This window comes from Takifugu flavidus, chromosome 2 (genome assembly GCF_003711565.1).
Source record: "Takifugu flavidus isolate HTHZ2018 chromosome 2, ASM371156v2, whole genome shotgun sequence".
NCBI classification, from domain to species: Eukaryota; Metazoa; Chordata; class Actinopteri; order Tetraodontiformes; family Tetraodontidae; genus Takifugu; species Takifugu flavidus.
This window is the reverse complement of record NC_079521.1, coordinates 1,692,189-1,712,691: the sequence shown is the minus strand read 5'-3', so window position 1 is coordinate 1,712,691 and position 20,503 is coordinate 1,692,189. Positions and strand designations below refer to the sequence as shown.

Genomic DNA, 20,503 nt, shown 5'->3' with positions numbered 1-20,503 from the left:
CATTCCATCAACCTGTTGCTAAACTTGGCCTGAACACACGCCGTTAGCGCTCCTAATAATTATTTTTACTGAATCTAATCCCATTTAATTCTAAATCGAATTAAAGTCAAAGGCCAGACTGAACTCCACTGCTTCTTCTCGCTCCACTTTCAATCCCTTTGTTGGGAAAAACTGTCTTTTCTTTTGCAGTTTATTGTTTAGTTGCTCTTTACTCCATAAATGCTAATTATTCAGAGTTATTGCCCAAGAATAAGCGCTCTTATTAGTGAGATTCTGTTATGAGAGGACACTAGAGGACACGGCGGCACTGACACATTATAGCAATTTGCCTTATTTTTGCAATCAAAAGGTTGGGAGTAACTAGAGAGCGCACGTGGTTCATTCATTAGACGAGGAGAGTTTTCCTCATCACACATCTGAAATGTAATTAGCACAATAGCAGGAGCCGTGTGCCCCACCCTGCTCAAGGTACCTCTAGGCAGCCCCTAATCCTCCCAGTTTAATGGGATTAGCTCTGGAGGGAAGAGAACCCATGTCACACACATAAATGCACTCAACCCCCCCCCCACTCTGTGCCATTTCACTATCTGTCGAGCAGGATTAAAGCAACAGTGTGCGTTTCTACTTCACGGTCCTACTGATGATGGGATGAAATAATGACAATTATGTAAAAAGCCGACTGCTTTGATCTTTGAAAGGATCGTTTCTTTCATTAGAAATGTCTTTGTGGAGAGATCCATCGAAAAGTTGTGACAAATGATCAAAAACTGCAGCTGGAAACCATTGTCTCTTAACTATGACGTAGCAACTGGTCCCAGTCAGACAAAATCTAAACTTACAGCCTAAAATCAGCTGACAAAAGCCAGAAAAGAAGCGCTCTTCAATCATTTAACACTGAAATAATGTCTTCATTAATTCTAATCCTCTCCTTCCTGTATATTTCAACCAGCCGTAAACACACGTATAAAATAATGGAAACTGTACAAACTAAATTTAGACCCGTGTGATCTCGACCAGAAATATAATTACATCGTTAAGCTAACGTCAGAGGCTAACAGAATGAAGACAACGTGGACGTAAGACCATCAAAGACGATGCGGAACGCAGATATAGAATGAGAAGAGAACGCCTGGATATTCAGACGTGTGCTCTCTGGTTCGGTCCGCTTACGTTGGGACATGGGTTTCTACACACGAGCCTAATTTGCCAGGCAGATGAATAGAAAATGACGCTCGGAGACGTGAAACGGAACCACACACAGATGCTACGGAACAGAGAAATTCCGAATCCCGATCGTGGAGATGCACCTTTTTTCAAAGCGCAGCCACGGAGCGCGTGTTAGGACTCTGCCAACAGCTGGGTCCTTTTCAGAAACGCCCAAGTCGACTCCTCAACTCACCGGCTCTCATTATCAGAAGCACCACACACACACACGCGCACACACACGCGCACGGACACACGGGCTGAGATGTGTGGCTTGTAGAGGGAATAAACCAGGAAATCAGGGAAAAAAACTCATTACCAGAAACAAACTAATCAGATCTACTCTAGTATGCTGTGTTTGTGTGTGTGTGTGTGTGTGTGTGTGTGTGTGTACCTAATCCAAGTCATGAGCTCGACAGTGTCTGGGTCATAGAACTCCCTCAGCTCTGATACCTCCTCCAGTAACACGGGCCAGAACTGAAAGAAAACAGTTGAATTTAAGCTGCGAATGATAGCTCATTAATACACGAAGAAGAAAATTAAATCCACCGTTTAACGTTTATCTTGATCAATTAGAGAAATGGGTAGAAATGATCTGAAAACCAGTTGACTGTTGACGCGGGAGACAACAATTGACTGATTTTGTGCTTCTTCCTTTGATCTGATTTCCACATTTGCTTACATCCCGGCACATTTGCACAAACTCAGTTGCGTAATGACAAAGTTCCAAGTGCGACAACTACAATGCACCAAGAAAAGCTTTTACCTTATAGTACAGGTAACTGATTATCACCAGGGGAACGGCGCATCTGACGAGTCTCAGCTGGAAATGAGAGAAACAGTTAGAACTAAATCACAATCAGCATTTTACCAGAGCAGATTTAGGCAAACATGTACATAAGAATGAAGAGAAGCAGAGCCAGATAATGGTTAATAGTGAGCATCATTCATTAGCTGATCAGGCTACAGTCAGGTTAGACCACACTGCCACCTAGCGGACACCACAGGAACTGCGTGGTTTAACCAGGGCAGGGGTCGTGAAGGTGGCGTTCGTCTGCACTGATTTAATGTTGCTTTCCAGACACAAAAGCACAAAAAATACATTTATTGCGTACAGATGTTCTGCAAACCCCCTACTTTATATAAAAGATACAGTGAAATAAACAAGGGTGAGAATATGTTAGAGCAGAATCCAAAAGTCTGCTTTATGCTAAACGTTCAGTTGTTATGGAGCCATACCAGAATTTTGCTGTTACAGCGGAGCGTGCCGAGAAGCAGAGTCCATGCCTCCTTCCCACACACACCATAGGCTGCGACCACACACATATGGCCGGTCCAAATGTATTTCATCCTGGAACAAACAATACCACACCATGTTCAATCCATGAGCAGAGCACATCGCATTCAAACCAGACACCAGTGAACTGGGGGAGTCGAACCCGGGCCCACATTTCTAACGGAGGTGCTGGTTTTGTCCCAGTTGGAGCGAGTGAAATCATCTGAAAAATTGTTGACAGGTAGGGCCGTGAAGCCGGCGGAGGCGGAAACACATTAATTTGCTTTTCAATTTAACGAAGCTGCGATGCAGAAATATGTGGCTCTTTGCACTTTTTGCTACTCGATCTTCATCAGCATCTTAGAAAAAGCTCTGGGATCAGTCGATTTCTGGCTCGCCGGCGTGAAAATCTCCCAATCAGCACTTAAATCTCTACGCGTGAGGCTGCACGGCGTGAAACATTGATGTTTTCTATTGACGACGGCGTTAAAATGGAAGAGGGCACCAGCCGCTTCGAAACACCCCTAAGGTAAAATAAATCCAGAATTTAGTTTATTTGACTCTATGTGACAAGAAAACAACATGCAAAAGCAACTAAACGACCTCCCCGACGTTAATCTCCAGATAATTTCCTCAGTTCAATTTTAGAAAATGGACTGTTGGTGCTGGATGAGCTCAGCACCTCAACACATATTAGGCTAATCAGGAGATACTGAGGTTCACCTGAAGAACCCAGAACAGCAAATGAAACCAGATTGGACCCGCAGGCGGGTGTGTCCACGTGTTTATGTTCACCTCATAGTGCTAAAAGCCAGAAGCCCATAGAAGAGGGTGTGCAGCAGGTTGTAGGCCACATCTGGGCGGAAGAGCTCCTGCGCTCCTCGCTTCTGCTCGGGCGAACGTCCCGTCGACCTGCCGGGGGACAGCGAGACAAAAGACAACCCTGATCCATAAAACATGACAGGCTGCTGCTCCAGAGTGTTTCTGATGAGCAGCTCCTCAGCTGCTGCTATTCCCATTTCATTAGTAGACCGCGTACAAGCTGCTGTGATGCGCAGGGACCAATATTTCTGTCTGCAGGAGGCAGCACAAAGAAGCAGGTAGACGCCCGCAGGCGCTCGTGTCACTTCAATGATTTCGGCCTTGTGCAACAAACGGCTTCCACTTGAATACAAATGGAAAATGCTCGTGAGATGAAATGGCTGAAATTAGATATAATAAACAAGCGGTTCTTTGCGGAGAGAGGTTCAAGTTTAAGCTCTCCGGAGGGTGCGATGATGTGTTAATGAGAGGAGCTCGTGCTGGCGCTCACCTCGCCCCACGGGCGCGTGAAGCTTCGGGAGGATCAGGCGGAATGTTTGAACAGCGTTGCTTTGTTTTCAAGCGAACCCGCCTTTATTCGGGCCAAGCGCTGGACAAACGTATTCAGTCAAAGCTCAAAAAGTTTCCCCGACTTGCTCTTATGAAGTCGAGGCTGTAAATTCAAGAGCGCTTTTACGCTTTTACAATTAGGATAATGAGTTATAAATGCAACTCTGATGTTGGAACTTAATCGGATCATTTGAAACTAGAGTTGTGAAGTTTTTCTATTTATAATGTCCATTTGGGCCATTTAAGAAATGGAAACATCCAAGAATTATTGGTCTGCATATTCTATTTTGGTTCTTTTTTAACTTGTTATTGTCATTAAAACTATCCAATCACGCGGTGGTAGTAGATGATCAGTTTATCTCACCGTGGATGGAGGCAGGAACGAGAAGCGTGGAGAGAATAAGAGGATCATATTTGCTAAGAGGTGGTCACCTCTTCATGCTGTGCAGAGCAGCCGCTGCCATGGCGCCCCCCAGCAGCAGCAGGGCGAGGCCGTACGGGTGCAGCAGCAGGGTGCCGGCCAGCCGCTCCAGGGTGTCCAGGGGCAGCAGACCAAAGGCTTCCTCACACAGGTAGAGACTGGCATCAAAATCCCTGACCAAGGCGTCAGAAAAGGGAAAAAGATGTCACACCAGCGTTCCATGGATTTCTACTAAATGCCCACTTCCTCTCGTTAATACGGGCACATTTTAGGATCTGTTTCACATTAGGGTAAGGATCTAAGTGTTCCTATTGAGATGAAGCTGGACGATCAACACGGCATTAAAGAAACACCTTAGGACAGGCATGGGCAAACTAAGGCCCGGGGGCCACACGCGGCCCGTTAAACGTTTTAATCCGGCCCGCCAAACTTGAAAAATTAAATGAATAAACCTTGTTAATGTTATATTTTCACTGCAATTCTGGTGTTTTCCCACTAGAAAAAAGACAGTCAGGAGGAGAGTGATGGTGATATCCTGAAGGATAACAGAACTTTCAGTGCTTTAAAATAGAAATGGTTATTAATTTTTTTTAAAAGGCACATTTTATTCATTTGATTTTAAGTGTTTTAAGACTCATTCCAAAGTCAGATATTTTGTTGTAATGCTTCTCTTCATTTTCATTTGAAATTAAAGCACATGTTTTCTCCATATCCCAAGATGTGTATTTTTTCTCCAATGAGGTGAGGTTACCAAAGCACTCCATCCATCCATCTGCTCCTGGTCCGGCCCCTTTGTCAAATGTTAGAACCCATTGTGGCCCACGAATCAAAATGTTTGCCCACCCCTGCCTTAGGATCAGGATCCACACATAAAGGTGGACGAGGCTGATTTCTAGATGGACGTTTACGTTGGCAAACGAAGCGGACCTCCATTTTTATGTGAGGCTCGATAAAGAACAAGGAAAAAATGGACAGAAATGGAATTTATCACTTTAATAAGGCATGAATGTAACAAACATAAGCGCGCACTTAATTCCGCGCGCACTACTTACCGCCTGTAATAAAAAGCTGCAGTGACTAAGTAATTGAACTGAGGTTTGAGGTCTCGCAAAACACAGAAGCCAGCAACTAAAATAATGATGCAGTCTGGGAGGAAACACGAGCAGCGAGCGAGAGCAACAGGACGAGGGGAGATAAAGCACAGTGAGTGTTGCACACTGCAAAGCCTCCTGAATAATTGAAGGGCCGGTTGTGTGACTTTGGCTCGTGAGCCGTTTTATCTGCCACCCAGGAGCTGCTTAACGGACGCAAGTGTGTGATGGACGAGAGGACCCGCCGTCGCCCCGACATCTATTATTCACACACGCAATAATGCCGCTCCTCTGCAAATTATACACTCATGCGGGATCAACTCTGGGGGCGACGATGGGACGAGGTCGCGTACACCTGCGCGCTCGCGAGCGCGTCAGCGGTCTGCTGGTCAAACACAGAAGCAGAACGTGTGTGTGTGTGTGTGTGGTGTGTGTGTGTGTGTGTGTGGGGGCCTACCTCGTCAGCCCCAGGCCAAACTTTGACTTGATGAATTTATAGATGTGTTCATCGGACCTCAGTTGCAGAATTGTCTGTAAACAAAGCACAAGCAGCGATGGAGAAAATTTAGAAGAAAAGCATAAGATAAAACCACAACGTGATGTCGTTAAAGCTTTGATTAAGAGGGAAGCTGCGGGAAAAGGATGGGAGGAGCGAGAGAGGAGCAGCACCTTGGCCAGGTAGTTGATGATGAAGGTGAGGAGGAGGACCAGGGCGGTGTGGAGAAGCAGTTTGGCCAGGCGAACCAGCAGGCTCCCCGTTTTCAGAGCAGGCTGCCAAAAAAAGACATAAAATCCACCGTAAGAGGACGGACGGACCATCAGCCTCACCGTGGGCCCTCTCCTGAGCCTGGGACACTACAGAGTATTAATGTTTCGCTTTCCCAAGTGACAATGGAGCCTCCAATTAACTCAGTTGGCAGTTTTGGGGGGGCTGTTCACTGTTCATCAACATTAAGGTGGGCAGGAAAGCGTCTCATTCCTGGGAGAGTTAGGCAGGCCTGCCCTTTTTCTTTGGACGGGTAATAATATGGAGACATTACAATTGTAATGTCCGTCTAAATATACGATTTGAATCTCCAAAACTCCAGGCCCACAGTGTTTGGAGCTGCTGCCTCCTGTGTCCAATGATTTAAACATATCGGCCTGAAAAGTGAGGAGACAGCAGCTGTTAATATTTAATGCCTGACAGTTAGCTGATAAACTCCTGAGGAAACTAGTCAAAGGTGAGTCTCACAGATGATTTCCTGCACCGCTGAATTATTCACTGGAAAATAAAAAAGCCGATCTGTCGCGCCGCTTCACTTCCCTGGATTTGCTGGAATTGAATATTTCAGATTTCAGAAATAATCACTTGGCAGGTTAAAGTGTTGCCGCGAGCTCCTTTCTGGGTCGTTATTTTAATCTTTTGATTTGAGAAATACAACGGGGCTCATTCATTGGTCGGTGCCAGATGTGTGGAAATGAGGGGCCGCGTAGAAAACCTTCAAATGTGCGCCAGCGCTGTCACATTAGGTGACTTCTAGAAGTGTTCCCGTGACCCAACAAACGACCTGACGAGCGGGAAAACGAGTCTGTGAGAGAGAAACCAACCTGGCAGCGTCTAACGAAGAGCGCAGCCATGATGAAGCTCAGGACCAGTGACCCCAGTAGCATGGAGTTACAGAACTGGAGGAGCCACACACTCAGCAGGCCGCTCACTTGAGTGAGATAGAGAGTGGTCACCTAAGCAAACATAAACTCACAATTAACGGCAGAAAATGCTAATTCCTGTGACATCCTGAAGGATTAAAAGCTTTAGAGCCCTGAACCCCCACTAATGCAACAGCAAATATAAAGGTTTAGAAAGAATAAAGTCTGTTATTTCACTCAAAGGGGCTGAAAGGAATTCATTTTGACTTATTCTTCGGGTCTTTCCGGCGATTATCGTAGCCATACCTGCGTAGTTGTCAAGAAATCGAGGCAGTCAAGCGTGTAAATGACGAGAGCCTGAACAAGAAGGATGAACTGGTTGAACTGCCACGTCAGGCAGAAGGAGAAGGTCGTCACGTACATCAACCACACCATCACCTTCTGGGGGCGGAAACAGAGCGAGACGGGAGAGAGGAGTTGGTTCAACTATCGGCACTAACGAGTAGAGTTGGAAACGGTTTTAATGTCACACTTATGGCCGGTGGCTAAAAGAATTAGATGCTTTTTCATGATTTATGCAGAAGGAAGAACCTGAGCGGCCGTCCCGCTTTCATTCAAAGGTTTGGACCATTTAGGAAGGAACCATTTTCGTTCAGCGTAAGTGGACATTAAGATTAGCATAAATAAAATGCTGATTCCATCCGTCCCTATTTGTGCAGCTCTTTACAACGTCCTAATTGGTGGTTTTACATACGTAAAACATTAAAATTGCCAACAGATAAAAACACGCAGTGCTTTTTTTTGCATATTTGCTACTCTTGAATGTTTCAGATCATTACAAAAATGTTAATGTTAGTTGAGGAAAACCCGAGTAAACAAACTGGATCTTCTGCAAACTAAAATCAGAGCCTTTATTCACAAGTGGAGAGGAGGGAGCAGTGGTGCCCCAGGAGTGGTCGGCCAGGTCTCGCCAGGACGGATGAGACTTGTGTGCGCCCCGTCGCAGCTATAGCGGCTACAGGAAGTCATGCTCAGGGATTTTCACTATTTCTTACAGTGAAACCTAAAACAGGAACATCGGTGTTGACGCGCTTTGCTCTCGCACGCGTGCAGCATGTTGGAGCAGAAATGAGACCCGTGAGGCCCGAAGAACGGCCCGAAGAGCCCGTAGCGAGACCCAAGAACCCGAACGATCAGTCTGACTGTGTGGAGATGGAGCTCTGAACCAAAACCAAAAGACACACGTGGCCTTACTCACCGCCTGGGGGCCGCTCGGGTGTGTTTACGGAGGCCCCGTCCTGCCTTTCATGTGCCCTTCCTTCAGAAGAAGGTGCGAAATCATAAATAAATCGGGGACATAAATTGTTCTCCAGTCTGGAAGCAGCCATGGCAAAATCCCTCCCTCCGCTGTGGAGCGTCTCATCAGTCCAGAGAAACAAGCAACAGGTGAGGCGATCCTGTCTCCAGCTGCCAGTTAGACGACAAACGGCAGCGCTTTGAAGCAGCCGCAGCCAGGAGAGGGAAGCCAGGCTGACTCGAATGTTCAGGGCATTCCAACGATCAAGCCGGGGGCTTGTTAAAGCAAGAAAACCTTCATTTTTAATGTTGAGAATGTCAGAGCACCATACCGTGGCCGCCCTAGCTAGGTGGGAACGCTGTCAGAATAAAGTGTTCGGGTGGTTTCTTTCCTCAAACGCTTTGTATTATATCCACATTTCTATTTGATGTCCACAGATTCTGTTTTCATGGCTGGATCAGATGATTTATTTTTTTTGACTCAGTTTGTGTTTGTCGAATGGTCATCCATATTTTTTTCCACCTTCTTTTAGCCGTGGACGCAACCATTTTCCCAGTGCTCCTTCTGGATCCTGCTCTGGAAACACTCTGTTCATTAAGGGAAAATGGTGAACAGATAATCACAGGCCTCCCTCCCGCTTCTAAAGCTTGCCCATTCGTCACCTTGGACTCTTTTATTTGATCATATGACAACTGTGGGCTGGTGTGTACCTGCTGGAGGGCGCTCAGATGCGGCCTGAGGTAGCAGGTGATGGCCGCGACCTGTAGAGCCAAGAAGGGCAGAGACCAGTTCTCTCTGAGGGAGATGGTGAACTCCACACGAGTTGTATCTACCCTGAAAAGAAGAGAGACACAAAATAAGGACCTGCCTGTGCGACACATGTAGCCCAAAGGCTGGACAGGAATAAAACAATAACCTCACAGCTGTTATAAACTAGCTAAACAACTAGAAGACCCCTTCCGGTATGGAAGTGGTTTGCATGGTTGTTGTCTGGTTCCCTGGCTTTTATTGATCTGGTGCTGAGTGAGGGGCCCTGAGCCAGTATTTGATCAATGGCAGACCTTTGGTATTGACTGATGGTGCCGAGATCACCTTTTGTCCAGTCAGACGATGACCTTCTGCCCCTCGCGTTTCCCCATGCAGCTGCTGGGTCCGCTCCGTGCCATCAGGCCGCTCTGCCCCTTCAGTCGGGCTCAGCTTACCTACCGTTGACTGCACGCCTGGTTTACAAATATCATCGTTGCAGACCCTGGTAGCATAGATTTCTGACTCAATATCTTACTTATTCTTAAAATACAGCTGTCAATGGTGGCACAGGGCATGTTATTGGTAAATGCCACCCCTGATAGCAATGTGGGCCATTAGCCTTTAGTTGCTCTCTAGTATCTTCTCCACAGCCACCCAGAGTGGTCTTTGAAAACACCCCTTCAGCCATCTTATCATTAAAAACTGGCAGAGAAACTGACCTTTGAACCTCTCTCATTTTAACAAACAGGAGCAAGTGCAAACTGGGCCAGAAGGCAACAGTTTGAGTGTAGAAATTACCCCGGCAACACGACTCTGTCAGCCTGACTTTCCCACTCATAAGTGGCTGTATTTCCCTGGTTTTCAAGGAAAACAATGACCATGAAATAACACTGTCCACTTCTGACTGAAGAGGATTCTTATTTGGAGAATACATCTATTTTTAGGGGTAAATTACTCACCTGTTGAGAATGTACCACACTCCGGCTAGCGCCCCAGCGAGCCAGGAACCAGAGAGAAGCCACGCCGTGAGGTACAGGGCGATCACATACACCGCTTGGAGCGAGAACACGGTGTAGATGTAGAAATACACCGGCTCCAGATATGACTGGAACAAACACGGAGGCCAAGGTTGGGGTAAGGCACTTGGGAGCTTGGAGGTGTTTCTAAAGTTTAGCGTTTATTGATGTTTGCTTCAAGTCTGTTGTAAATAAATGGTGAGAGTGTCGAGTTACCTGGATGGGCAAGAACCTGTAGAGAACACTCAAAAAGACCTCTTGGTAGATGTTCATTCGTTGGAGGAGATTAATTGTCCTCTTGGATTCTGTCAAGTTGTCGTTGGTCAATTCAAAGAGCCCTATGAAAGAAAACACACACACACTTCATTGTACTTGTGAGGACCTTCATGGCCATTATATATTCCCTAACCTCAACCTTGAAACCAAGTCTTAGCCCCCAAACAGACTTTGAATTTGTCAGGACCAAAGTGTCCTCAAATGTCTCACACACACCAAGTGTTTTATTCCCAGGGGCTTTAAGAGGGAGCTTTTCTGTTTACCAATAAAAACATCACAGTTATGTTTCCAAAATTCTGAAACCACACACGGTTCTGATTGCATCAAAGTCCTCAATTGCTAAAAGCAGAACGCTGAACCATCGGTGCACTCGTCCACAGATCCCCTTCATCGATTCCTTTGGTGACATCACTTCCTGTGCTGCACGACCACAACTAGTTCCAAACATTCTAATTTACATCTGCTCATGATAATATATATGAATGCAAAGATGCTTCTTTTTGGTCCAGTCCACACAAACTAATACAGGACAGCATTTGTCTCCATCAGCAAGGATTTAGGTAGGAACTTCCTCACAGATAATTAGACATTTTCCCCATTTTTTTTCCTCTGCTGTATGCAGATTTTGTACAAGTGAATGCTTCAGAATGTTAAATATTCACTCCTATTCCTCTAAAGGTTAATTAAGTCCAACCCACGCCATTTAGGAATGGTTCATTAGGTTTTATACCTTGCAGAAAGGCGGGAGGGGACTACGCTAGGAAACATCTGAACACATACATGAGCGCTGGATTTGCTAATTCCACCATTTATACCCGGTCCCTACTCCTGTCTTTCATCTGCTTCTTCACTTTTACAAAGAGAAACAGGACTTGTGTGAATAGATGTGTAAAGTGATGAGCTCTAATTGTTATAAGGGAATTAAAAGGTATAAATGGCATATTTTAGGAGCAATGTTTGTGTTTGGCTGCAGGCCTAATGCAAATTGATTGAATTGCTGTTTTTAAAAAAAAATAAGATTAGGATTCAGTGAACATATCCTAAAAAAAACAATAATAATAATAAAAAAGGCCCAGCAATGCTGCTAAAACAGCAGGAGGGAGGTTTCAGATCCACACAGATCATTCATTGCATAATTCTTATAGTTTCCCTGGTTACTGCTAATACTGCCGCTGCTCACTAATGGCGTATAAACCAAAATCCCCACAGAAAATGGATACCTTGCTGTACGGATGGAGCTCGCAGCATTTGCTTGAAGTAGGAGTAGTACAGTCCACATTCTGTCCTAAAGGAGATCTCTCGCTCCACCTCCTGAGGGGACAACCAAAAATGGGGTTAACTGGAGCCAGACGGTTCCATTTTCTGTAATAGAGATCACATAAATGCTGGTAAAACATGACAGAAACCCAAGCAAAGCATCTCACACCCTGGTAATCCTCATCAGTGCCACTATAAGCCAGGTAGAGCAGTTTGGGAGCTTAAGACTGGGAAACGTCGTTAGACTAGATTTACCCGCTTGTCATGTAACATTACTGTCCAAAAAAACGGGAAAATGGCTGCAGGAAAGTAGTCCTTGTGGACGGCACTGACAAAAACAGAAATCGCTGATAATTCAAATTAAAAACGCCATGACTGTATTCTAGATTTGTAGAATTCGATTTGATAAAGAAAAGAAAAATGGCCTCAGTGAATATTGATGGCAGCAGCTGCAGCTCCCTAAAACAACCAGTACAATCCTCTTAGCACATTTACTATGTGTTGAAAACCAAATCTACTATCCTTATAATAAACAAAAAACTCTGTTTAATACAATCATAGGTGAAATGGATGCAATATCTAAACATTCGGAATCGCTCTGGCAGGTTTAAAACACTCAAAATAATACACAAAAGCAATTAGAGGAATGAGCGTTTGTCCTCAAAAGGCCACATGCTACATATTTTATTACTTAGAAAAAGACAGACAAATACCATGATTGGAAATTCTATTATTGTTCTAACCTGGCATCTATTGTAGACACAAATGCCAGCGCCACTCATATCCCAGCTGTTTCTATAGCTGTATATTAAAGATGATAAAGCAGATTAAGGCTCTTTAATTCTGTTATTACCTCAGCCAAGGTAAGTTTAAGATATAAGTGTGTCTGTCGGCAAAATAAGTCAAAACAATATGAACAGATTTGAATGAAATCCTCAGGAAGTGTTGCTAATGAGCTCACTAAATGTTGCTGACGTTCCAGATACCAGATGAACCTTTAATAATCCAAAGCTCACAGCAGAGCTTTTGATTACTAAGCAACCCCCGATGTTATATACCCGTGTTTGACGACTGCCTACAGACAGGATACACTACAGGAAAGGGGTCTCTGATCAAACTAATGTTCAGATTTCTGCACTGTAAAAGAAAACCATTAAATACATCATGGCTTTATGTCTGAATGATCCAAACTTTAAAAACAACACAATGCGACACAATTACACCGCGGACGCGCTGCTCTAATTGGCTTTTACCAGTAGAGGGCAAAGCGGTTCTTTATACCCCTCCTTATGAACCACTTTTAGAGGAGTTGCTTTTCCATTAATGGGCTGTGGGAGGAAGCCGGAGTACTCGGAAACAACATGCAAACTCCGCACAACAAAGTTCCTGGCACCCCTGGGATTCAAACCCGGAACCTTCTCGCTAGGAGCCACACATCCTTTTGATCACGAGCTCATCGCAGCGCCAGCATGGAAAGGCAAATAGAACCATTCACACCCGGGGGCAACTTGAAGTCGCCGATGTGCTTCGTCCCCTTTTTGAACAGTGGGAGGAAGACGGACCCGTCCAGAACCCCAGGCGGGGGGGAGAGCATGCAAACTCTAGCCAGGAAGGCTCCCACATTTACTGAACAAAAAAACCTTCATCCACGTTGAAAGCGACGACCCGTCTGAATTTCCTACGCTGTAACGCCGACGCTTGAGAAACAGGAAAACGCTCCTTTCTTCGGAGAATAACGAAGAACGTAATTTCCCCGGACGGGCAGCGCGTCTCGGGTGACTCTTACCGTGAGCTCTGAGAACCAAAGCAGGTTCTCATGTAAAGAATTGACACACCAGGCTTGAGTAGATGCCAGCAGCCCAGCCAGCAACAGCCCTGCTGCTATGGAAACCAAATGTTGCCATGGCCACAGTTCTGACTTGCAGCGAGTGTTGGATCTTCTGTTGCTGTCCACCTCTGATGTGGCTGGAGACCCTTTCGCAGACCATAGTGCGCTAGTGCTGCGTCGCTCTTCTGCTCCAGCGTTCTCAGAGAGGCCCACGCCAGGCGGCGGCTCGCACGACTTGGCTCTCTTACGAAGAACCATCACTTGAAAAGACGGAAACGACGAAAAATGTCGGGGATGCTTTGATGTAGTGAATCCAGGTAGGTAAACAGCATGCTTCTGGGTGGCACCACGGAGCTAATCCACGTCCATCACGTCAATAATTGTAAATGCGGTTGGTCTTTTTTATTCCTTGAAGTCTTTCCAAATAAATTAGCTTTTTTTTTTAATCGCTTCAAGTTCCTCGCCAAAGGAAATATGCAAAAGTTTTCTCTCAGGGACTGAGCAGCTGATTTTCTTTCCAATCCATCTTTTAAGTTTGCTCGAGGCAAAATGAGCCTTGGCGTTTCACCAAGAACCGAGATGAGGTCGCTAATCCTTAGTTTAAATGAAGGTCAATGAGGGGAGGCCCTGTAAAAGAGTTCACCAACTGCCTATTACCCTAAAAGCTTCCTTCTTAAAAGGCAACAGTCTCCTTCTCTGCCGTCCTCAGCGTTTCTTCTTTATGGATCTTTGAACAACTCCCATCCCATTGATGCTGTGCTCAAAAAATCCACTCGAAAGGGGTCCATCCAGCAGAGGCCTTCCCGCATCCTCCATCTGGTTTAGGCCGCGCAGAGCCCAAATACGGACAAACTCGAGCATCCTCAGTGGAGCCTCGGAAATGAAAGCCTCCCGTCCAAATGAGACTGAGCCACGGGGCTGTGAATATCTGAAAATTCTGGAGATAACTGGAGCCGCCAGTGGGAGGGAGTTAACGACTGGTGACCCGTCTATAAAAACACACATGCACACAGGGAAAGAATAGGATGGGCCGGGGGTTGGGCGTAGCAAGAACATGCTGGAACATCATCTGGAAAATACAGGGAACATTTGCCTGAGCGCTTGTGGACCTGGAACTCGTACGCTATGACTGCATATCTGCAATTAGCTCCATGAGGCATTTCTGCGTCCGACTGGTGATAATAACCCTTAAGCAGCGTTTATATTATAAAAGAGAACAAACAACGAGATCCTGCTCCGGTCAAAGAGATCGTTCTCCAAACAGAACCACGGATAATTCCAACAGCCTGAAGTAAAGGCTGACCAAACCAGCAACAGGAACAACAAAGTCTCGACATCGTGCAGGCAAAAATCCCAGCTGACAAATGACTTTCCAGCATGTGTCACGGTCTTTTCCATCCTATTCGACCACACGGGAGCACATGTGGCTGATAAACAGCGAGTGGAAAAGTGAGCAAGAGCCAGGGAATGACTCTCTACGGGCAGGAAACCCAAGACTTCATCTATCCCGGCCGAGAGCGCAGCAGGAAGCAGCGCACGGAAAGGGAGCATCTCCTGGCACCGTGACAGACGCCTAACAGCTAAATTAGTGCTCCACTGCCATTTGGACTGGACTGGATCATCAAACTCTGTGTTGAAATTGCCCTAAACGGCAGAAATCCATGAACAAGTTAAGCTGGATTAATATAAGTGGGTAAGAGGCAGGACTCCCGCTCATTAGTGATGATTGCACCGATGACATCACACATTAGCCTACAGCGCTAATCGCTGGTTGCAGCTGAAAGAGAGGACCTCCAGCTGGGTTCTGTCCTGCACCAGGGAGGTCCTGTGACTGAAGGAGCCACGCAGAAACACCTCCAGATGGTTCCGTGGGCCTCTGCCCCTGCTCCAGTTGTCTTTTCTGCATATCCAATTGGTTTAAAACAAATACAACAATCTGTGCGCGTAATGTTAGTATTAATTAGTGGCATTAAGCTTCGGTTGAATTCAAAGTGCAACTTACGGCATCTGTTGCACAAAGCTAAATGGAAAAGAACATCTGTTCCCATTTCACACTCGGTTTATTGAACTATTTATGCACGTTACATCAGCTTTTAATGGTTCACAAGTCGACGTGGCGGCGATAAAGCCCGCAGCATCCTGGGGAACGTGGGGCTAGGCTCTACTTGTTGTTCATGATGTTAAGAGGTTAGAACACACCCTGCATGAGATCAAGCACACAGCATGTCTTTCAGAAGTCTAATAAGCACTGACTTAATCCACAATTAAGAGTGGAATCAGAAAAACATGGAGGCAAATGCGGTCTGATGTTTTTGGTCTTTCGGTTGGGGCATCTGTGCGTGCTGCGAGGCAGAGGTGGGGTTTTTAATCAGCGCGTCCTGGCTTTGCTAACGGGATTATGCAAAAGCAGAGCGAGGTGTGACCGTGGATTTTACCAGATTCATGTCTTGGAAAGAGCTGAAACAGATTACCGATACATTTTCAACGCTGGGAACAAAGCAATCGGACCTCCGCCAAGCAGGTACAGCAAAAACAAACACTCCCGTTGTTCTTGGAATGTCTTCAGTGAGTTTATCTGCCCCCACATGTTGCTATTTGATCAGTGGCAGATTACAGACTATGATTCCAATTAGAGAATCAAGGCCCATGGAGAGATGTGGGTTGGCTTCCTTCAAAGACGGGGGGGCAAATTAAAAGGAAGTGTACAGGTTAAACAGGAAGATTTTCTACCTTTAAAATAAACTGTGATGACTCTCTGCAACTATTAAATGAGTGTGTAAAAAAGTACGGGTGGAAAAGAATGTCTTAAATCCATCCATCCATCATCTACCGCTCATCCGGGGTCGGGTCGCGGGGGCAGCAGCCCAAGAAGAGAAGCCCAGACTTCCCTCTCCCCAGCTACTTCTTCCAGCTCATCCGGGGGGATTAAATCTTAATTAAATTAATTAAATGTCTTAAATCTGGACAATAAAAAGACAAACTGCTCAGATTTTCACTTCAAATATTTGTCCTCCTGTCAAAAACCTCGGCGTGACCCTCGGCAGCGCCTTGGAATTCGACCCACGGGTCGGTTCAGCCGTTAAAAACAGCTTTTTTCAACTTGTTTTCGGCTTCTGGCAAAGGTCAAAGGTTATCTGCCTCCCACAGACTCTGAAGAGGTCGCCGCTGCTTTGGTTCCAGCACAGCTTGATTGTAGTTATTCCTCGTACGTTGGTGCTGACCAGTCACCTACAGCTCGGTCACAGCTGCCCGTCTCCTCACGTGCACGTGGCCTCGACCACATCTGGTCTGACCTCACTCCACCGGCTCCCAGTTCAACGGAGGATTATTTTTGGACTTTTGTTGCTAAGGTTTAAAGCCTTACATGTGCTGGAGATCCAGTAAAAATCTCTGAGGCTTTGTCAGACCAGGCTGAGGTCTAAAGGGGGCGGAGCCCTAAGTGTGCCCCCCCCGGGTGGAGCATCGGAGGTTGCTTAATGATCAAAGCCCCTTGGCTATGAGACCTTCCTGGGCCCATGATCAACATTTACTGATAAGTTCATTACAATTTTAATGACAGACAGACAGACAGACAGACAGACAGACAGACAGGCAGACAGACAGACAGACAGGCAGACAGACAGACAGGCAGGCAGACAGAATGAATAAATCTGGATGAGAAAACAGCTAAAAGTCAATAATATAAGAAAAAAAACATATGCCAACCTGATTTGTGTGCAATGTTGGGAGGAATTCCCTCTTGAAATAGAAATAACTGCATTCCTTATGAGCTAATAATCGAGTCCGTTCAAATTATGGCCGAGTCCAACGACTTTACTGGTTTCCTAAATGAGGCCAAAGCGATGACCAAGTGTTTTCTCATTCATTTTGGCACTAATGAGGCGTCCGGCAGCAGACGCCATCTCATCCAGAGGGAATGCTGTTGTGTCTACCTCAGGTGTTGGGATTCTAAATACACCCAGGCTGGCAGGTCACCATGTTCCCTTCCTGCACAGCGCCGAACGCACCATTAAAGCAGCGGTCATCCGTCAGTCCCCACGGTGGATGTGGACATGATGTGATTCGTTTAACAGGCCTAAAACTCAATCACATCCTGAGAACGGAAAAGCTATCACCCCAAACAGAAAGACAAGTGAACCAGAATTCCCCCTTATTTTCTCTGGATGCTTTCTTTAAATGACACACAATTTCCATCTGGACTGGTCCAAATCCACGATCGTGCTAATGTATACTACACAGACACAACTGAAAAGTGTCAGATACTGGACCCAAGTTGTGGTTCTAACCCTTCAAGAATGTTGCCTACACTCAATGGGGGATTTAAGGGACTTTAGAGGTATTTTAGAACCTGCTGATCTACTGGGATCTTCGACTGGGAAAGAAAGGCAGCGGTAATATCAATAACCGCTGGTTGCAACCAAGGCTGTGGTGTAAACTACATGGAAGCATGGTTCCATCCTGCCTGGTATCAATGGTTCAGGTGTGGGGGGTGTTTTCTTGGCCCACTTTGGGCCTCTTAGTACCAACTGAGCATCAACTGAGCCTCCCTGAGTGTTGTTGCTGACCATGTTTGTCCCTTCATGACCACAGTGGACCATCTGCTGATGGCTACTTCCTGCAGGATGATGTCACAAATCATCTCACACTGGTTTCTGGACCACGACAATGAGGTGACTGGACTCCAGTGGCCTCCACCAGTCACCAGATCTGAATCCAGTAGATTCAGGGCTGTGGTGATCAGGTGCTTCAGGGGTCGACTTGTACTAAATGATCAAATCACACTGAATACAATGAACTCGTGTCTGATTGTACGGATCAGATTTACCTTGATGTTGGAGAACCACAAGTCATTCTCGTGCAGCGTGGCCACGTAGATGCAACACAGCAGCCCGAGGCCGACGGACACCGACAGACCCAACGCCGCCCAGATTATTGCCTTCCACGACCAGTCGCCTGGAGGAGCGAAACATCAAGTTGTTGCTGTGAATCTGTCATTTAACATTAAACAATGCTATCGTGCGAAAGACAGGGGACAGTTAGAATCATGAGGGTCCTGCAGATGACCTGCGTAGCAATATTTATTCATTTACTGACCAATACACCTAAAGTGGAGCCTGTTACAGCTCTGTTCGGTCCCCGAGATTGAAGCGAGTGGCTTTCACATCTGCTCAATCAAAGGATGAGGAAAGGAAATTTATTTTAAGGGATTTGACCACGCAGCTGTAGTCAAATCAGATCAATCTTTATTTATATAGCGTCTGTTACAATCAAAATTGTTTCAAGGTGCTTTCCAGAATCCCAGGGCCTGACCCCAGACAAGAGGAGAGGAGAGGAGAGGAGAGGAGAGGAGAGAGGAAGGAGAGGAGAGGAGAGGAGAGGAGAGGAGAGGAGAGGAGAGGAGGGGAGAGGAGAGGAGGAGGAGGAAGGAGAGGAGGGGAGAGGAGAGGAGAGGAAGAAGGAGAGGAGAGGAGAGGAGAGGGGGAGGGGAGAGGGAGAGAGAAGAGGAGAGGAGAGGAGGAGGGAGAGGAGGGGAGAGGAGAGGAGAGGAGAGGAGAGGAGAGGAGAGGAGAGGAGAGGAGAGGAGAGGGGAGAGAGGAGAGGAGAGGAGGGGAGGAGAGAGGAGGAGAGGAGAGGAGGAAGGAGAGGAGAGGAGAGGAGAGGGAGAAGGAGAGGAGAGGAGAGGAGAGGGGGAGAGGAGAGGAGAGGAGAGGAAGAAGGAGAGGAGAGGAGAGGAGAGGGGAGGAGGGAGAGGAGAGGAGAGGAGAGAGAGAATAGGAGAGGAAGAGAGGGAGAGAGAGGAGAGGAGAGGAGAGGAGAGGAGAGGAGAGGAGAGGAGAGGAAGAGAAGGAGAGGAGAGGAGAGGAGAGGGGAGGAGAGGAGGGGAGAGGAGAGGAGAGGAGAGGAGAGGAGAGAGAGAAGAAGGAGAGGAGAGGAGAGGAGAGGAGAGGAGAGGAGAGGAGAGGAGAGGAAGAGGAGAGGAGAGGAGGGAAGGAGAGGGGAGGAGGATGGCCTTGTTTTAGTGTGTTGTAGAGAACACAGTGAGGGCTTGATGATACTGAGGAGGAGGAGGATGGTGATGCAAAGATGTCGCCCCCCCCTCCCGGTGGTTGAGGAGCTGCAGCGGCTGGATGAAGGTCCACTCACCCAGGAAACTGCTGCTCTCGGGCGGGTGATCAGAGCAACAGATGGTTGGCTGTGCATGAGGCTCGGCTGGAGGTTGGCTCTCCTTCCCCCTGCTGCCCTTCCTCTGTCGAACACTCGTCATGTCTGCGATCCCTGCGACAGGACGGAGGAGACGTGAGTATCTGACCACCATCCGCGCACACGCACACGCTCGAAGCTAACAAGGGGCTTCGGTCATCCGGCTACAGAAGCTCCTTGTTCCTGTGGTGCTAGTTGTGCTGGCACCATTGCAAAGGTGGTGAACATGCTTTGTGCTGCATCGAGTGCACTTGTAGAAGCCTGTTATCATCACTGGGGTGTTTATCAGAAGGCTGATCATCAAAGGAAGCGACCGGATGTTCTTCAGAACCTACCTTAAACTACACCTGTCCGACAACACTCATCTACATCCGTATTTTTCTCTTTTATCCATTCTTTTTTTCCTCTCATGTTTTCTCTTATCTCCCTCCTCCCGCAGAATCCGCTTTTTTTTCCCGGGATGCACCGGGTTTAACCAGGACGCTACCCCGGAAGTAGCGCAGGTTTGCCTTCAAAATAAAAGTTTCTGAAAAGATTTTGGATTTATCGTTCGGTAAAAAAAAATGAGAGTAAAAAAAGGAATAATCTAATTCAAATGTTTAAAAAAAACATAAAATGAAATGCAAAAATGAAAAAAATAAATGACCTTAAAATATACAAACATGAGTCATAATTATGCCAAACGAAAAACGAACTGATTAGATTGTCATAATTATGAGATACAAAGTCAAAATTATGAGATTGTATGTGACATGTGTGGCAGTGGAACGTAGCAGTTGTATCCATCCATCATGTGCCAGACAAAGTTTGAGCTGCAACTTGGTCCATAAAGCCTGTTTCCTGACCTCAGGTCAACACCTTCACATCCAATAAATGTAGTAATATGTGAA

The 20,503-nt window shown here is 46.3% G+C and overlaps 1 protein-coding gene and 1 long non-coding RNA gene across 3 annotated transcripts in view; one reads left to right on the top strand and one right to left on the bottom strand.

Annotated features, from left to right (window-relative positions):
* Positions 1-20,096, bottom strand: part of dpy19l3 (dpy-19 like C-mannosyltransferase 3) — a 35,059-nt gene extending 14,963 nt beyond the window's left edge. The window contains exons 1-16 of one of the 2 annotated variants that reach the window (XM_057025573.1): positions 19,949-20,096; positions 19,557-19,688; positions 18,238-18,365; positions 11,548-11,638; positions 10,268-10,389; positions 9,995-10,140; positions 8,999-9,122; positions 7,298-7,432; positions 6,953-7,084; positions 6,032-6,133; positions 5,820-5,893; positions 4,283-4,444; positions 3,275-3,391; positions 2,443-2,554; positions 1,970-2,026; positions 1,598-1,680 (exon numbers count right to left, since the gene is read on the bottom strand). In XM_057025573.1, the coding sequence (XP_056881553.1) occupies positions 1,598-1,680; positions 1,970-2,026; positions 2,443-2,554; positions 3,275-3,391; positions 4,283-4,444; positions 5,820-5,893; positions 6,032-6,133; positions 6,953-7,084; positions 7,298-7,432; positions 8,999-9,122; positions 9,995-10,140; positions 10,268-10,389; positions 11,548-11,638; positions 18,238-18,365; positions 19,557-19,677 (1,706 nt within the window). In that variant the 5' untranslated portion in view covers positions 19,678-19,688; positions 19,949-20,096. Of the gene's footprint in view, positions 1-1,597; positions 1,681-1,969; positions 2,027-2,442; positions 2,555-3,274; positions 3,392-4,282; positions 4,445-5,819; positions 5,894-6,031; positions 6,134-6,952; positions 7,085-7,297; positions 7,433-8,998; positions 9,123-9,994; positions 10,141-10,267; positions 10,390-11,547; positions 11,639-13,370; positions 14,385-18,237; positions 18,366-19,556; positions 19,689-19,948 lie in introns of those variants that run through there. The other variant, XM_057025572.1, reaches the window with a different exon arrangement.
* Positions 19,406-20,503, top strand: LOC130521779 (uncharacterized). The gene is made up of 2 exons (XR_008949447.1): positions 19,406-19,709; positions 20,053-20,503. It is a non-coding gene; the product is annotated as an uncharacterized LOC130521779 (long non-coding RNA).